At 45.0% G+C, this 18,726-nt stretch overlaps 1 protein-coding gene across 1 annotated transcript in view; it reads right to left on the bottom strand.

Annotated features, from left to right (window-relative positions):
• Nucleotides 1-18,726, bottom strand: part of LOC121271227 (adhesion G protein-coupled receptor L1-like) — a 1,693,562-nt gene that overhangs the window by 1,419,720 nt on the left and 255,116 nt on the right. The window contains exon 4 of the mRNA XM_041177054.1: nt 2,102-2,116. Coding sequence (XP_041032988.1) covers nt 2,102-2,116 — 15 coding nt within the window. The remainder of the gene's footprint in view (nt 1-2,101; nt 2,117-18,726) is intronic.

The following is an 18,726-nucleotide window of genomic DNA, read 5'->3' as shown; positions in this document are numbered from 1 at the left end:
TTGTGTTTGTCTGGGGCACTGATGCCCTGAGTGTGTTTCTCTGGGGCGTTGATGCCCTGAGTGTCATTCTCTGGAGCACTGATGCTCTCGGTCATTCAGATTCTCAGCCTTGCAGGTTAAGATGTCGAGTCCCCTTTGTATAATCGACAGATTCGTTACCTCGTATTTTAACTCTTCAGCCTCCCGGTTTTTGCTCAGCCTGTGGCGTTATAATCACCCCTCTATCTCAATCCATGGTGCAGATTTACGCTTTTGAGCCTGGATCTGAAATATTTCTTACCTCACCCCAGCTCATAATCGATGACCATTGTACCCGGGAGTTTCAGTGAACGTGTGTGTTGTGAAATGTTGATATTTTGTAAGCCTCTGTGCCGCAACTAGTTAACTGTATCTGGGTTAAATGCCAGGGTTTCGAAAAGGAAGAGGTCCTTCATTGAAACCATTGACATCCTATCTGAAAGAGCCTCCTGCTCCGAGCAGACTGGATTAAAGCAAGTTTGTTCGAGGGCACTCTAACTGACCGAGAGAAAAGCTCACCGTTTCGCACTTGCAACGAAAGCCATTTTTACAAAGGGGCACTGGCACTTTACACACTCTATTGTGTTAACACTTTTTGATTGATTGTCTATTTATTTGTAAATAATATGATTTTTTTTTTCAACCCGTGCACTTCAGCTTTCTGTGCTGACAGAGGGAATTTGTCGAATTGTGTGTGACTACGTTAAAACACCAGCAGGGTGGCCAATTGCTGGTCCGGGAATAGGACTTGGAACCCGAGTGCCCCGGGAGAACACGTACAGAACATGCGTAACACAGGGGAACACACGCGGAACACACATCGTCCAGGAGAACACACTCAGAGCATGAGTTCCCCAGGGGAACGCACTTGGAGCAGGGATAGTCCAGAACAATGCCCTGGTGAAACCCAACATAATAAACACCGGTCCAAACCCCATTAGCTGGCTCACCGAATGCAAGGAGTGAACTTTTAATATTCGCCTGACACCCCATGGCCAAGTGGACAGCAAACAGGCTCTTTGTTATTTGACTGGATGATTCTTGACTTTCTCCAGGGGATTTGCCCAGCCAGGGCGTCTCGGAGATTAACCTTTAAGGTGCCGGAGACTCCAGGGCAATCCTGGAGGGCTGGCAACCCAAGGCACTAACCCCACTCGCAGAGCCCCAGGAGACACATGGTTAAACCGTTCACACACGACGTGGGCCTGGTGCCTCTGACTGGACACAGGTCTCAAAGCCCACTCCCACCTGTTGCCCTAGGCGATCCGACAGACCCAGAGTGTAAAGTGAGATGCAGGTCAAGATGGATGAAAACACAGTTTCGAGCGGTTGGGTTGCATTGGGAGGCGCATTTCCCTCTGGTCCTGTTCCCTGCACATCACATCCATTCTTGAGTGGCAAGTCCCCCAATTAATTCCCCCAATTTCCAATTCATGTTTTGTCAAACCCCACCTCACACTGAACGTGGTCAGAATATCACATCATGACTGCATCACATCACCGGCTGCACTGAGGACAAAGTTACCACATTGTTTTTTTTTCTCTCTGGACCATTTTTACAAAAAAAAAATGCCCTTAAATTAAACAGTAGGCAAATAAATAAATTCAATCTGGCTTCTGGTCGAGTCATTGCGCCACAGAACCAATCAAGGAACCAAATCATAGATAAACAAAGCTTACAGGTGTGGAAAGCAAGATTGAAAAAAGCAGAGAGAGAGGAGCAGCGAGTGAGGTAGCCCAGGAAATCTGGTTGCTATGGGAAACAATGAGGAGGTTCTGGATAAAAATCAGGCAGATGGACACATTGAGGCACCCATGGGTGAGGAATATCCCTAAGGAGGTAAAAACAACACATCCCGAGCGATTTTTATTTTACACTTGCTGATGTCCCCATGTTAGGTATGTGACACAGGCCAATGATTGCTAGTTACAGGTAGAGATCGAGTCTGAATTAATTTTTGGCTGCACATGTGGCCCCTCTTAGGGCCAGCGGACCAGAGAAAAGGGGATAAGGGAGTAAACAATTATATAGGTACAAAAAAACAAAGTGTTGGGGTTGGAACTGTGCATGTTATAGCTTTACCTTTTTGTTCCACTTCTATTTAAGCATCGGAAGAGAGAGAGAGTGAAAAAGTGCAAGAAAAAAGAGAAAATAGATTAACATATTTTCGAGCACTGCAACCAGTGGAATAATTTTTCTTTTTTTTTTTAAAGCTGATGATTCAACAAACCTGTCACAGAATAATGAAATAGTTTTGTTCCCGTTGAATATCCTTCATCTATTCAATCTTGTGCAGAACTAATATTAGCAGCTAGCAGATCATTACACAGTTTCAAGTTAAGAGAGAAGGGTTAGTTAGACACCTGGAACCTCCACAGACTTGACAAGTCACATTTCACAATCCCTTGGAAAAATGATGACAAGATTGATTAAAATGAGAACAGATGGAATAACCGGAATCACCAGAAAATGGGGCCTGAGCCTTTACCTACTTTGATCGAATGAGAGAAGAGGATCCATTAATCGAGGTTACCCATTTGCTAACCCAGTATCCGTGTATCTGGGCAGAGAACTGCATCTCACTTTACACTCCGCACCAACTCTGGTCAAGCCTAATGGACTTGTGAGCAACCAATCGCTAGGCCCTGTGGTTACTTAGCAACCAGTTAAAATGGGGGGGGGGCGGGGGGGGGGGGGGTTGATGGAAGGGATGTTTAATGCTACGTCAACCATTGGCTAACCAGTTAAGGAGCTGATTCATCTGATATAATGGTGGAACATGCTTTGACGTCACACCCACTGGGCTGCCACATGTTGGATTCTTTCAGAATTGATCTCTCTAAAGTCTTTCTGCAGAGACATCGAGGGCCATCCCATCTGCTGTTTCCACCCTCTAATCTGTCTGGTCATCACGGTCTTGCCCAGGATCTTATTTTCTGTCTCTGTCACCATTTCATCCCTTTGTCTAATTGATTAAGTTATTTGCTGGCTTTACTGTCAACACAGGCCTGGCTGTCAATGTGGATAACCCACAAGGCACTTCAAACTGAGTGGGTTCAGGTTAAAACACAGCAGCGTTGCTGTAGAGACTGCATGACGTCCAAGCATCTAACACTGGAAGGAGGTTTCATCCCAGCATTAATGAACAACTTCACCAGTGTGCAAATGGAGAGTTTAGGAGAGGAAGTGGTGACAGATCATGAGATGGACAGTCTGCCAGATTGAACATCGGAGATGAAAGCATGTAAAACAAAGGACAACTTGACAAGTAATGGAAAAGAGAGGCTAATGGGAAGATTTTGATGGCAATTGGAGGAGAGTCTCATAGGTTAGGGGCTGGAAAGCCTAACAGCTAATTGAGAGTTATAACAGAGATGGAGAGGATGTTTTGTCATGTGACAAGATGGGAAGTCAAAAAAGATGGTGAAGATGGAAGTCTGGCAGAAGGGAGGGCGATGAGTACAGCAGACAAAGCAGCGGATGGTTTAATAAGCGAAGGAGTGGCGAATATAAGAGGCGATGGACAGGATAATCTAACAGGAGTAGAGGGTTCAACAGGAAAGCAAGAGAAGAGTCTAACAGAAAGGGAGAGGGTCCAAGCAGAAGGAGTGGAGAGTTTAACTGGAATGGGAGTGCAGAGTCTAAGGGGTGATGGAGAGGGAAGTGTAGAACATGACAGAGTTGAGTGTGTAAGGGGAGACGGAAAGAAGAGTAATCCATGTGGATTTTTCTCATGCTGCTCAGGTCCCTAACTGGTTGCCTGGTTACTCTGAATTGCCTTGAGATTAGGCAGACACAGTTACGTTGGCCTGTGTTCTTTTACAATGATGGAAGGGCACATGAATAATTTTACTGCACAGAGCTTTAAAGCTCAGGTATATAAAACATAGACAGCACCATAACACAATCTGTATTGCTCTATACAATCATGATGCATTGCACTGTGATAACTTTGTAACACTGTAGAGAACACTGGTGTGCAAACTGATGGAGTATTCTATTCTGCAATCATGACTCATGAATATACAATAACGTTCAGTAATTTAACACAGTTTCCATTGTACAGCTACAAAGAACAGACAATAAAAACATAATACATATGGGCATATGATAATGAATAATTTTGCAAACAGCTTTGCAATATTGTACTTTAAACAATTCTGGAGCACAGGTATAGAACCGATTGTTTATCAGTGATAGCCCAATAAGCTGTGATGCGTTTGACATTTTTATTACATTCGTCACAATCCCAAATGTATTTTTTCATGTGAAATGCATTAAAATGTTGAATTCTACTTCACAGACAGTACAAAAGGAAATTGAGGCAGGCACACTGATCAAAGAGACAGGAACATTAGTAGGAAATAGAAAATTGCTCCACTGGACAACCAGTGAGTGGAGGCTGGTTTACATTGTGTGAGTGGCTTCTCTGATAACTCTTTTCTGACTTAGCATTCTTAGCCACAGAGTGTCTCCTCAGACACTTTCATCAGCATTCTTTAAATCTATAACCTTTAGCAGCATGCTCAGAAGACTAGACCCAGAATAGGTGCAAATTTTTGCCCTGAAGTAAACCTCAGTCAATTAAGATTGTTGAAAGGCAGAATACAAAGAATCAGACTGAGACTCTTCAAACTCAACAAAATAACATTAGCGAATGGGACCTGTCCAAACTCAATGCTCTGGTTTTTGGGATTGAGACTGTATATCTAACATAAATGCACCAATTTTACAGAACAAAACCAAAACCGTCCAAACTCAATCAGCTGAAGGCTGGATTTTCCCTTGGGTTGGGAAGCAGGAGTCGAGACAGGTTCCAGGTCCCGAACCAGCCCCCCGTGGTGAAGCAGTCACTCTTTAGCATTTCCATGGAGGTGCCTCCTTTGCTTGGCATGGAGACTGGCTCCCTGTCCAATGTAGGGAGGTGGGCATGCTCTCAAGGCTGGAGGGCCAATCAGAGGCCCTCCAGCTTCACAGGAGCAGCAGGCTGAAGTAGAGAATAAGTGACTTGAGAGGGGGCTTCAATATGGAGGTACCCGCTGCATAGTCTTTGTAAAATGTGAGAAAACGGGAAAAGTAGCCAGGCCCACCACTATGGGGGTCATGAGGTGAGGGCGGAGGAGGAAAGAGAATCCCTCTAAAGGGCAGCCGTTCACTAGCTGCACCCCCAAAACCCTCCCCCACCAAAAGGCAGGCAGGGAGGGCTTGCGGGCTTGCCTGGGACACTAATACCCCCAGTGTCCTGCCGTTGGCTATCTGCCTCCAGACAACTAACCTCCATGAGCTGTGCAAAAACAAGTCCCTTTGTTATTGAGCCCCATTGGCTGCCTGCCTGAGCCCACCTTGGCAAAAAAATGGCCGCACCAGGAAGGTCGGGAAACCGATACTCTGTGGGAAATAATATTTTCAGGCCCTGTGCACACCTCCAGCCTTGGAAGGGCCTGAAAATTCTGGCCTGTGCATGGGAACTGGACAGGCAGGGCTATATTTTAACCATGGCTTTGGAAACACGAGTTGGGGGGTGGGGTAGTGGGCGGGAGGGGGGTGGGGGTGGGGGTGGGGTGCAGTCCCGAGCCCAAATCTGCCGGCAGTGAGACTGGGTCAGCAATACTTCTGGAGGCAGCCTCCTAATTCTCCAATTAAGGGCAGCGTGTGGGATGCAGATGCTGCCAGTCTTAATCAGAGGGACGACAAGCTTAGCAAATGGGCACTGCAGGAGCAGAGTGGGGATTGTGACAGACCCTTCAACATGAAGGCATTCTTGGAAAGGTAGCTTTTAAATTAAAGTTCAGAGCAGGCAGGCTCCTCTGCGTGACCCTAAGGGGCTGTCGGGTTGATGGGGGAAGGGTGCTTTTTTATAATTCAATATGGGATGTGGGCATCACCTGCTAGGCCAGTATTTATTGCCCATCCCTAATTGTCCTTGAGAAAGTGGTGGTGAGCTGCCTTCTTGAACCGCTGCAGTCCGTGTGGTGTAGGTACACCCACAGTGCTGTTAGGGAGGGAGTTCCAGGATTTTGACGCAGTGACAGTGAAGGGATGGCGATATATTTCCAAGTCAGGATGATGTGTGACTTGGAGGGGAACTTCCAGGCAGTGGTGTTCCTATGCATCTGCTGCCCTTGTACTTCTAGATGGTAGTGTTCGTGGATTTGGAAGGTGCCACCTAAGGAGCCTTGGTGAGTTCCTGCAGTGCATCTTGTAGATAGTACACACTGCTGCTACTGTGCGTCGGTGGCGGAGGGACTGAATGTTTAAGGTGGGTGGATGGGGCTGAATGTTTAAGGTGGGTGGATGGGGTGCCAATCAAGCGGGCTGCTTTGTCCTGGACTGTGTCAAGCTTCTTGAGTGTTGTTGGAATTGCACTCACCCAGGCAAGTTGACCTGTGCCTTGTAGATGGTGGACAGGCTTTGGGGAGTCAGGAGGTGAGTTACTCGTCGCAGGATTCCTAGCCTCCGACCTGCTCTTGTGGCCACAGTATTTATATGGCTAGTCCAGTTCAGTTGCTTGTCAATGGTAATCCAAAGGATGTTGATGGCGGGATATTCAATGATGGTAATGCCATTGAACATTAAGGGGATATGGTTAGATTCTCTCTCATTGGAGATGGTCATTGCCTGACACTTGTGTGGTGTGAATGTTACTTGCCACTTGCCAGCCCAAGCCTGGATATTGTCCAGGTCTTGCTGCATTTGGACATGGACTGCTTCAGTATCTGAGGAGTCACGAATTGTGCTGAACATTGTGCAATCATCAGTGAACATCCCTACTTCGGACCTTATGATGGAAGGAAGGTATTTGATGAAGCAGCTGAAGCTGGTTGGGCTGAGGATACTATCCTGAGGAACTCAGAGGCCTTCTCTGCCTGTGGGTCTCCTTTTTTGACCAGGGAGCTTTTTGGCCCTTGGCTTGCACAGGGAGGCCACCCCCATAAAGTTGGTGTCATCCCTTGAACAGAGGGCAAGGGGTCTGCACTGTCACTGGAAAATGCCAGTGGGTAGGTAAAATCATCCTTAGTAGGGCCAGTAATTATGAAAATGGGCTTCCCGCAATTTTCCAGCCGGTCCATCAGCCCGAGACTGGGAAAATCCTGCCCAGAATATCCAAACTTAATGCATTAAGGGCTTCATTGTCCGGCCCCGACACCTGCGGGCATTGCCATGGGCAGAACGGGGAAATTTGGAGAGCCGTTAACAGCCAGTGACTCTCCAAATGTTCTCGTCCCCCTCACAATGATGGTGTCAGGGCTAGAAAATCCCACCCTATGTGGACTGAGTGAGTCTAAATGTACTGGATAGCAGAAGGGATGGAATAATTCATCCTATCTGTCCAATATGTATCCAACCTCAGGTTGAAAGAGTGTTGTCACTGAAGCCTGCTATGGTTGGCCTCTCTTGCCAACAGAGATAAGGGCTCATTCCTTCTTCTGCAGATACCGAGCTGGTATCTCAAGAAATAATCAGCATTTCAAACCATGAGAGGGAGGTGACTTCGCTGCAGTCCAACTCAAAGCTGGTGGTGGGCCCCATTCTTCTGTCACCACCTCCCTCCACCCCCTCAACACCCCCAACCCATCCCAAGCCCTCGAGTGAAGCAGGATTTTGAGAGATTTATCCATATTTTCCTGTCACCTGGCATTTAAAGGGGTTTGCTGGTTACTGCTGTTTGGTGGTCGCATGAAGAGCTCCAGGGATGAGTGAGTGGAGGGAGAGGCAGAGCCCGTGTGCACGTTGAGCCTCTCAGTGCCACACAAGTGCATGGGTCCCATGCCTGGGCTATTGAGCACAGTGAAGCTATGGGGCCCCTACACTCCCTGAGCATTCTGGCAGAGCTTTTATGCACATATCGAATGGCCCATTGGGCGGTAGGGCCGGTACAGGCCGGAGGTTTTGGGGAGTGCTGTTGAAGGACCCTTGATGAGTTGCTGCAGTGCATCTTCTAGATGGCACACATTGCTGCCACTGGTGGTGGAGGGGGTGAATGTTTAAGGTGGTGGATGGGGTGCCAATCAAGTGGGCTGCTTTGTCCTGGATGGTGTTGAGCTTCCTGAGTGTTTTGGGAGCTGCACTCGTCCAGGCAAGTGGAGAGTATTCCATCACACTCACGACTTGAGCCTTGTAGATGGTGGAGGAGCTTTGGGGAGTCAGGAAGTGAGTTACTCACTGCAAGATTCCTAGCCTCTGACCTGTTCCTGTAACCACAGTATTTAAATGTCTAGAGATGGTTATTCTCTCTTGTTGGAGATGGTCATTGCCTGGAACTTGTGTGGCACTTGTCAGCCCAAACCTGAATGTTGTCCAAGTCTTGCTGTATATAGACACAGACTGCTTCAGTATCTGAGGAATTGCAAATAGAATTGATCATTGTGCAATCATCAGCAAATATCTTCACTTCTGACCTCATTTATTCTTTCATGGGATGTGGGCATTTTGGGAGGGCCAGCATTTGTTGCCCATCCAAATTGCCCTTGAACTGAGTGGCTAGCTAGGCCAACTCAGAAGGCAGTTAAGAGTCAATCACATTGCTGTGGGTCTGGAGCCACATATAGGACAGACCAGGTAAACACAGCAGATTTCCTTCCCTGAAGGAGATTAGGAATCAGGTGGATTTTTACAACAATCGATGATAGTTTCATGGTTATCATTACTGAGACTAGCTTTATATTCCAGATTTATTAATGGAATTTAAATTCGCCAGCTCTCGTGGTGGGATTTGAACCCAGTTTGAGCATTAGCCTGGGCCTCTGGGTTACTAGTCCAGTGACATTACCAACATCTCCCCATTATGATAGAGGGAAGTTCATTGATGAAGCAGCTGAAGATGGTTGGGAGAAGGACACTGCAGGTACAGTGTCTCAAGTATGGCTGTGCGAAAGCTGGACATTTTTAGAGTGTGTCATGCATCAATTTTAACTGAGCAAAATAAAAAGAAACTAACTTGTCTGGACAATTTGGCCAGGTGCTGCATTGGCGTGGTGTGGCACAGAACTAGTTATCCGCTTTGCTGCTTGTAAATTCCTGTTTCTTGCTGCTTGCTATTCCTGTGTTCTAAGTGATCCTTGACCCCACTTGATCTGGCTTGGCCTGAATCACCCAAGGCCCAAAACCTGGCAAGATCTGAAATTTGGCATGGCCTCCGGCCTGAGGTTGTTGGTTTTCAGAGATTGTACCTGTTCCATGACGATGTGCAACCATCAGCGAATATCTTCACTTCTGACCTTATTTATTTTTTCACGGGATTTGGGCATCATTCCTGCAGCGATGTCCTGGAACTGAGATGACTGACCTCCAACACCCATAGCCATTTTCCTACCAACCAACAGAGAGCTTTCCCCCTGATTCCCATTGACTTTACTTCTGCTCGGGCTCCTTGATGCCACACTCGGTCAAATGCTACCTTAATGTCAAGGGCAGTCACTCTCAACTCACCTCTTGAGTTCTGCTCTTTTGTCCATGTTTGGACCAAGGCTGTAATGAGGTTAGGAGTTGAGTGCTCCTGGCAGAACCCAAACTGACGTCAGTGAGCAGGTTACTGTGAGTAGGGGCCGCCTGATAGCACTATCGATGACCCCTTCCATCACTTTGCTGATGATGGAGAGTAGACTGATGGGACAGTAATTGGCCGGGTTGGATTTGTCCTGCTTTTTGTGGACAGGACATACCTGGGCAATTTTCCACATAGCCGGGTAGATGCCAGCGTTGTGGCTGTACTGGAACAGCTTGGCTTGGGACCTGGCAAGTTCCAGAGCACATGTCTTCAGTACTATTGCCGGAATATTGTCAGAGCCCATAGCTTTTGCAGTATCCAGTGCCTTCAGCCATTTCTTGATTTCACTTGGAGTGAATTGAATTAGATGAAGACTATCTGTGATGCTGGAGACCTCTGGAGGAGGCTGAGATGGATCATCCACTTGGCACTTCTGGCTGAAGGTAGTTGCAAATGTTTCAGCCTTGTCCTTTGCACTGCTGTGCTGGGCTCCTCCATCATTGAGGATGGGGTATTTGTGGATCCTCCTCCTCCAATGAGTCATTTAACTGTCCACCACCTTTCACAACTGGACGTGGCAAGACTGCAGAGCTTAGATCTGACCATTGGTTATGGAATTGCTGAGGTCTGTCTACTGCATGCTGCTTCCACTCTTTGGCACACAAGTAGTCCTATGTTGCAGCTTCACCAGGTTGACACTTCATTTTTAGGTATGCCTGGTGCTGCTCCTAGTGTGCCCTCCTGCACTCTTCATTGAACCAGGGGTCAATTCTCTGGCATGATGGTAATGGTAGAGTGGGGGAGTTGGTGGATCCTGAGGTTACAGATTATGTTCGAGTACAATTCCACTGCTGTTGCTGATAGCCCACAGCGCCTCATGTATGGCCAATTTTGAGTTGCTAGATCTGTTCGAAATCCATCTCTTTTAGCACAGTGATGGTGCCACACAACACGATGGAGGATATCCTCAATATGAAGACGGGACTTCATCTCCACAAGGTGGTCACACCTACCGATACTGTCATGGTCAGATACCTCTATGACAAATTGTTGAGGATGAGGTCAAGTAGGGTTTTCCCTCTTGTTGGTTCCCTCACCACCTGCCACAGACCCAGCCTAGCAGGTATGTCCTTCAGGACTCAGCCAGGGCCACTCTTGGTGATTGGCAGTGAAGTCCCCCACCCAGTGTACGTTCTGTGCCTTTCTCATCCTGAGTATTTCCTCCAATTAATGTTCAACATGGAGCAGTACTGATTGATCAGCTGAGGGAGGGGTTGGGGGTGAGGAGAGAATGATAGCTGGTAATCAGCAGGAGGTTTCCTTGCCCATGTTTGGCCTGATGTCATGAGAATTCATGGGGTCCGGAGTCAATGTTGAGGACACCCAAGGCAATTCCCTCCTTACTATATCACTGTGCCACCACCTCTGCTGGGTGGGTCCTTCCGGTGGGATAACTTCTTTAAAAATTAATTTACAGGGTATGGGCATCACTGGCTAGGCCAGCATTTATTGCCCATCCCTAACTGCCCTCGTTCAGAGGGTATATAAGAATCAACCACATGGCTGTAAGATACCATTCCATGGGAATGACTATGTCAAGCTGTTGCTTGACTAGTCTGTGTTACACCATTCCCAATTTCGCACAAGCCCCCAGATATTAGGGAGGAGGACTTCGCAGGGTCAGACTTGTCATTTCTGGCACTGAGGCCAATGACAGGTGGTCCATCCGGGTTCTGTCCTTTTCTGTAGCAGTTGGTAAAAGTGAGTGCTACTTCAGAGTCAGCCACATTGCTGTGGGTCTGGAGTCACAAGTAGGTGAGACCAGGTAAGGATGGCAGATTTCCTTCCCTAAAGGGATTAGTGAGCCAGACAGGTTTTTACGACAATAGAGGATAGTTTCATGGTCATCATCATTATTGGGACCATCTTTATATTGCAGATTTATTAACTGAATTCAAATTCCACCAGCTGTCATGAGATTGGAACCTATGTCCTCAACACATTAGCCTGGGCCTCGGGATTGCTAGTGTAGTGACATTATCACTGTGCTGCTGCCTCCCCAGTTAGCAGATCAGTTGGATTTTTGTAACAATCCAACAGCTTCATGTTGCTAACTTTTTGTTTAAATTGTTAAACTGCCATGGTTTGATTTGAACTCACGGGCTCTGGGCTATTAGCCCGGGCCTCAAGATTACTAATAACCAGTGCCAAAACCATTGAACTATCCATTTTCCTGAGCCAGGAAGGTCACAGGGGTCAGTAGTGCTGGTCAAGCACTCCGAGGTCAGGCATAACATGAATTAGATACACAATAAAGCTCCCACTACACTGTCCCCATCAAACACTCCCAGGACAGGTACAGCACAGGGTTAGATACAGAGTAAAGCTCCCTCTACACTGTCCCCATCAAACACTCCCAGGACAGGTACAGCACGGAGTTAGATACAGTTTCCTCTACACTGTCCCATCAAATACTCCCAGGACAGGTACAGCAAAGGGTTAGATATAGGGTAAAGCTCCCACTACACTGTCTCATCAAACACTCCCAGGGTAGGTACAAGTTCCTGAAAGTTCCCCTCCAAATCACTTACTATCCTGATTTGGAAATATATCACCGTTCCTTCACTGTCACTGGGTCAAAATCCTGGAACCCCCTCTCTAACAGCACCATGGGTGTACCTACACCAATTGGACTGCAGCGATTCAAGAGAATGGCTCACCTTCTCAAAGGCAATAGGGGCGGACAATAAAAATGCTTGCCTAGCCAGTGACGCTCACGTCCCATGAAAGAATTTTTAAAAAGCACGGGGTTCGATACAGAGTAAAGCTCCCAATACACTGTTCCCATCAAGAACTCCCAGGGCAGGTACAGCACAGGTGCGATACTGAATAAAGCTCCACCTATGCCGGAGAAACAGTGTGCATGAGACCTAACCTTGGAATAGTAGCTGCTCCCCTCCCAGTACACCAATAAGTGTTATAGTCCCTTGTTCACTCATACCGAACTCACCATACTTATTTCAACTAGGAATAAGACATAAAGCAGGGATGATTTTTCTCCCATCAGCCTAGGCTGAACTTGAACTGAGGCACCAAGCGTTCTGATATTTCTTAAAAGAACCCTTTAGGATGATGAAAATTGATCTCTGAGCTATTACATGAATTCTGGTTTACTCTGTCCTCCGTGATATTGAAAATACAATGTAGAAAACTGCACAAATGTTGCTACTGTTGAAGTCGATGATTACCCACCTTTGTCCAGTCATCAAGTATTCATTCTCATGCACGAATTAAGACCAATTGTTTACTGGACTTAACATTGGCTGTCCAGTGTGTGCCATTTACTTCCACACAGACATGAATGATATGAGTGATCAACAGTCAGGAAAGAAATTGATGTTGTCATCTCTAGAGAAGGCTACATAATGCAGAGTGACTGAACTAACTACCTACGCTGTGCTTCTTACTTCAGAGACCAGAGCAGGAGATGATAGTGAAAATTTGCTATCAACTTAATATACCTATTATCACTGTTACAGGTACATTATCACTCTGATATTGGTGTATGTCACACTGTTACAGATGTGTTATCACTGTTACTGGTATGTTATTACATTGTTATTGGTTGTTATCGCTGTTACTGGTGTGTTACTAAACTATTACTGGCATGTTATTCACTGTTACAGTTGTGTTATCACTGTTACAGGTGTATTATCACACAGTTACAGGTGTGTTATTACCACTATTATTGTTTTATCATACTATTACTGGTATGTTATCACACTGTTACAACTGTGTTATCACTGTTACTGGTATGTTAGTAAACTATTACTGGTATGTTATCACATTGTTATTGGTTATCACTGTTACTGTTGTATTATTAAGCTATTACTGGTTTGTTATTCACTGTTATTGGTGTGTTATTAAGCTATTACTGATATGTTATTCACTGTTACAATTGTGTTTTCACTGTTACTGATGTGTTATAACTGTTACTGGTGTGTTATTAAACTATTACTGGTTTGTTATTCACTGTTACAGGTGTGTTATTAAACTATTACTGGTATGTTATCACACTGTTACAGATGTGTTTTCACAGTTACTGGTGTGTTATCATGCTGTTACAGGTGTGTTATAACTGTTACAGGTGTGATATTAAATTATTACTGGTTTATTATCACACTGTTACAGATGTGTTGTCACTGTTACTGGTGTGTTATTAAACTATTACTGGTTTGTTATTCATTGTTACAGGTGTGTTATCACATTACTGGTGTGTTAGTAAACTATTACTGGTATGTTATTCACTGTTACAGTCATGCTATCACTGTTACTGGTATGTTATCAAACTGCTACAGGCATGTTATCACTGTTACTGGAGTGTTATCACACTGCTACAGGTGTCTTATCACTGTTACTGGTGTGATATTAAACTATTACTGGTGTGTTATCACACTGTTACAGGTGTGTTATCACTGTATTACTGGTGCGTTTTTACATTGTTCCTGATGTTTTATTACATTGTTACTGGTGCATTATCACTGTTACTTGTATGTTAATACATTGCTACTGTTGTGTTACCACTGTTACTAGTGTGTTATTACATTGTTACTGGTGTGTTATTGCATTGTTGCTGTTGTATTATCACTATTACTTGTGTGTTATTAAACTATTACTGGTATGTTATCACACTGTTACAGGTGTGTTATCACTGATACTGGTGTGTTATTAAACTATTGCTGGTATGTTATCAAGCTGATACAGGTGTGTTATCACTGTATTACTGGTGTGTTATTGCATTGTTGTTGTTGTATTATCACTATTACTGGTGTGTTATTAAACTATTACTGGTATGTTATGACACTGTTACAGGGGTGTTATCACTGTTACTGGTGTGTTATTAAACTATTGCTGTTATGTTATCAAGCTGATACAGGTGTGTTATCACTGTACTACTGGTGCTTTTCGGCACTATAACTGGAGTGTTGTTGCACTGTTAACGGTGTGTTGTTGCATTGTTCCTGGTGTGTTGTTGCACTGTTACCGGTGTGTTGTTGCACAGTTACTGGTGTTTTGTTGCACTATTACTAGTGTGTTGTCGCACTGCTACTGGCAAATTGCCACACTGTTGCACTGTTATTGTTGTGTTGTTGCATTGTTACTGGTGTGTTTTCACACTGTTACTGGTGTGCTGTGGCACTGTTACTGGCAAATTATTACACTGTTGCTGCTGTGTTTTCACACTGTTATTGGTGTGTTGTGGCACTATTACTGTTGTGTTGTTGTGCAGTTACTATTGTTTTGTTGCACTATTACTGGTCTGTTGTTGCACAGTTACTGGCTTTTTGTCGCACTGTTACTGGTGTGTTGTCACACTGTTACAGGTGTACTGTAGCTCTGTTACTCGTGTCTTGCTGCATTGTTATTGGTGTCTTGTTGCACTGTTACTGGCGTGTTGTTGCACTGTTACCGGTGTTTTGCTGTATAGTTACTGGTGTGTTATCGCATTATTACTAGCGTGTTGTCGCACTGCTGACGGTGAGTTTTCACACTGTTACTGCTGTTTTGTGGCAATATTACTGGCGTGTTGTTGCACTGTTACCGGTGTGTTGTTGCATTGTTCCTGGTGTGTTGTTGCACTGTTACTGGTGTGTTGTTGCACAGTTACTGGTGTTTTGTTGCTCTATTACTAGTGCGTTGTCGCACTGTTACTGGCAAATTGCCACACTGTTGCACTGTTATTGTTGTGTTGTTGCATTGTTACTGGTGTGTTTTCACACTGTTACTGGTGTGCTGTGGCACTGTTACTGGCAAATTATTACACTGTTGCTGGTATGTTTTCACACTGTTACTGGTGTGTTGTGGCACTATTACTGGTGTGTTGTTGCGCAGTTACTGTTGTTTTGTTGCACTATTACTGGTCTGTTGTTGCACAGTTATTGGCTTTTTGTTGCATTGTTACTGGTATGTTGTCACACAGTTACAGGTGTAGTGTAGCTCTGTTACTCGTGTTTTGCTGCATTGTTATTGGTGTCTTGTTGCACTGTTACTGGCATGTTGTTGCACTGTTACCGGTGTTTTGTTGTACAGTTACTGGTGTGTTGTCGTATTATTACTAGCGTGTTGTCGCACTGCTGATGGTGAGTTTTCACACTGTTACTGCTGTTTTGTGGCAATATTACTGGCATGTTGTTGCATTGTTATTGGGCTGTCGTTACACTATTACTGGTGAGTTTTTGCACTGCTACTGGTGTGTTGTTGCTGTATTACTGGTGTCTTGTTGCACTGTTACTGGTGTGTTATCACACTGTTGCTGGCGAGGTGTCACACTGTTACTGTCATGTTTGTCGCACTGTTACATGTGTAATACCACACTGTTACTATTGTGGTGTCACACTGTTACTGGTGTGTTGTCGCACTGTTAATGGCAAATTGCCACACTGTTGCACTGTTATTGTTGTGTTGTTGCATTGTTAATGGTTTGTTTTCACTCTGTTACTGATGTGTTGTGGCACTGTTACTGGTGTGTTGTTGCACAGTTACTGGTGTTTTGTTGCACTATTACTGGTGTGCTGTCGCACTGTTACTGGCAACTTGCCACACTGTTGCACTGTTATTGTTATGCTGTTGCATTGTTACTGGTGTGTTGTGGCACTGTTACTGGCAAATTACTACACTGTTGCTCGTGTGTTTTCACACTGTTACTGGTGTGTTGTTGCACTATTACTCGTGTGTTGTTGCACAGTTACCGGTGTGTTATTGCATTGTTCCTGGTGTGTTGTTGCACTGTTACTGGCTATATGTTGCACTGTTGCTGGTGTGTTGTTGCACAGTTATTGGCAAATTGCCACACTGTTACTAGTGTGTTGTTGTATTGTATCTGGTGTGTTGTCACATAGTTATTTTGAATATTGAATTCAACAACTTTAGGTCTTGAGCTCCCTCCTCCATCCCCACCCCCTTTCTGTTTCTTCCCCCTTCCTTTTGTTTTTTTCCAATAAATTACATAGATTTTTCTTTTCTCACCTATTTCCATTATTTTTAAATATTTTTAAATCTTTTATGCTCCCCCACCCCAACTAGAGCTATACCTTGAGTGCCCTACCATCCATTCTTAATTAGCACATTTGTTTAGATAATATCACCAACATTAACACCTATGTGTTCTTTTGTTCTGTTGTCTGTGACATCTTTTGATGATCTGCTTCTATCACTGCTTTTTTGTCCCTACAACCACACCAACCCCATCCACTTCTCTCCCTCCACCCAAACCCCCCCTCCCCCCACCACAAACACCTTGAACCAACTTATATTTCACCCACGTCTTGGATTCACTCAGTTCTGTCGAAGGGTCATGAGGACTCGAAACGTCAACTCTTTTCTTCTCCGCCGATGCTGCCAGACCTGCTGAGTTTTTCCAGGTAATTCTGTTTTTGTTGTTGTACTGTAGCTGGTGTGTTGTCACATAGTTACTGGTGTGTTGTTGCACTGTTGCTGGTGTGTTGTTGCACTGTTACTGTTGTGTTGTTGCGTTGTTACTGGTGTGTTGTCGCACTGTTACTGGTGTGGTGTCGCACATTTACTGGCAAATTGCCACACTGTTACTAGTGTGTTGTACTGAAACGGGTGTGTTGTTGCACTGTTACTGTTATGTTGTTGCACTGTTACTGGCGTGCTGTTGCACTGTTACTGTTGTGTTGTTGCACAGTTACTGGCGTGTTGTCGCACTGTTGCTGGCAAATTGCCACACTGTTGCACTGTTATTGTTGTGTTGTTGCATTTTTACTGGTGTGTTTTCACACTGTTACTGGTGTGTTGTGGCTCTGTTACTGGCAAATTACTACACTGTTGCTGGTGTGTTTTCACATTGTTATTGGTGTGTTGTGGCACTATTACTCATGTGTTGTTGCACTGTTACCGGTGTGTTGTTGCATTGTTCCTGGTGTGTTGTTGCACTGTTACTGGCTAGATGTTGCACTGTTGCTGGTGTGTTTTCACACTGTTACTGGCAAATTGCCACACTGTTACTAGTGTGTTGTTGTATTGTAACTGGTGTGTTGTCACATAGTTACTGCTGTGTTGTTGCACTGTTACTGTTGTGTTGTTGCATTGTTACTGGTGTGGTGTCGCACTGTTACTGGTGTGGTGTCGCAGCTTTACTGGCAAATTGCCACACTGTTACTAGTGTGTTGTTGTATTGTAACCGGTGTGTTGTCACACAGTTACTGGTGTGCTGCCGCACTGTTAATGGCAAATTGCCACCCTGTTGCACTGTTATTGTTGTGGTGTCTTGTGGCTCTGTTACTGGCAAATTACTACACTGTTGCTGGTGTGGTTTCACATTGTTACTGGTGTGTTGTGGCACTATTACTCGTTTGTTGTTGCACTGTTACCGGTGTGTTGTAGCATTGTTCCTGGTGTATTGTTGCACTGTTACCGGCTAGATGTTGCACTGTTGCTGGTGTGTTGTTTCACTGTTACTGGCAAATTGCCACACTGTTACTAGTGTGTTGTTGTATTGTAACTGGAGTGTTGTCACACAGTTACTGGTGTGCTGCCGCACTGTTAATGGCAAATTGCCACCCTGTTGCACTGTTATTGTTGTGGTGTGTTGTGGCTCTGTTACTGGCAAATTACCACACTGTTGCTGGTGTGGTTTCACACTGTTACTGGTGTGTTGTGGCACTCTTCCTGGTGTGGTGTCGCACCTTTACTGGCAAATTGCCACTCTGTTACTAGTGTGTTGTTGTACTGAAACTGATGTGTTGTTGCACTGTTACTGTTGTGTTGTTGCACTATTACTGGTGTGTTGTTGCACAGTTACTGGCTTTTTGTCACACTGTTACTGGTGTGTTGTACTGTTACTGGTGTACCGTTGCTCTGTTACTCATGTTGTGCTGCATTTTTATTGGTGCGTTATTGCACTGTTACTGGTTTGTTGTTGCACTATTACTAGTGTGTTCTTGCACTGTCACTGGTATCTTGTTGCACTGTTACTGGCATGTTGTTGCACTGCTGCCGGTGAGTTTTCACACTGTTGCTGGTGTTTTGTGGCAATATTACTGGCGTGTTGTTGCACTGTTACTGGTGTGTTGTTGCACTGTTACTGGCAAATTGCCACACTGTTACTAGCGTGTTGTTGTACTGTAACTGGTGTGTTGTCACACAGTTACTGGTGTGCTGTCGCACTGTTAATGGCAAATTGCCACCCTGTTGCACT

This window comes from Carcharodon carcharias, chromosome 30 (assembly GCF_017639515.1).
Source record: "Carcharodon carcharias isolate sCarCar2 chromosome 30, sCarCar2.pri, whole genome shotgun sequence".
NCBI lineage: Eukaryota > Metazoa > Chordata > Chondrichthyes > Lamniformes > Lamnidae > Carcharodon > Carcharodon carcharias.
Note: the sequence above shows the minus strand (reverse complement) of the source record. Positions and strands in the feature narration are given on the sequence as shown.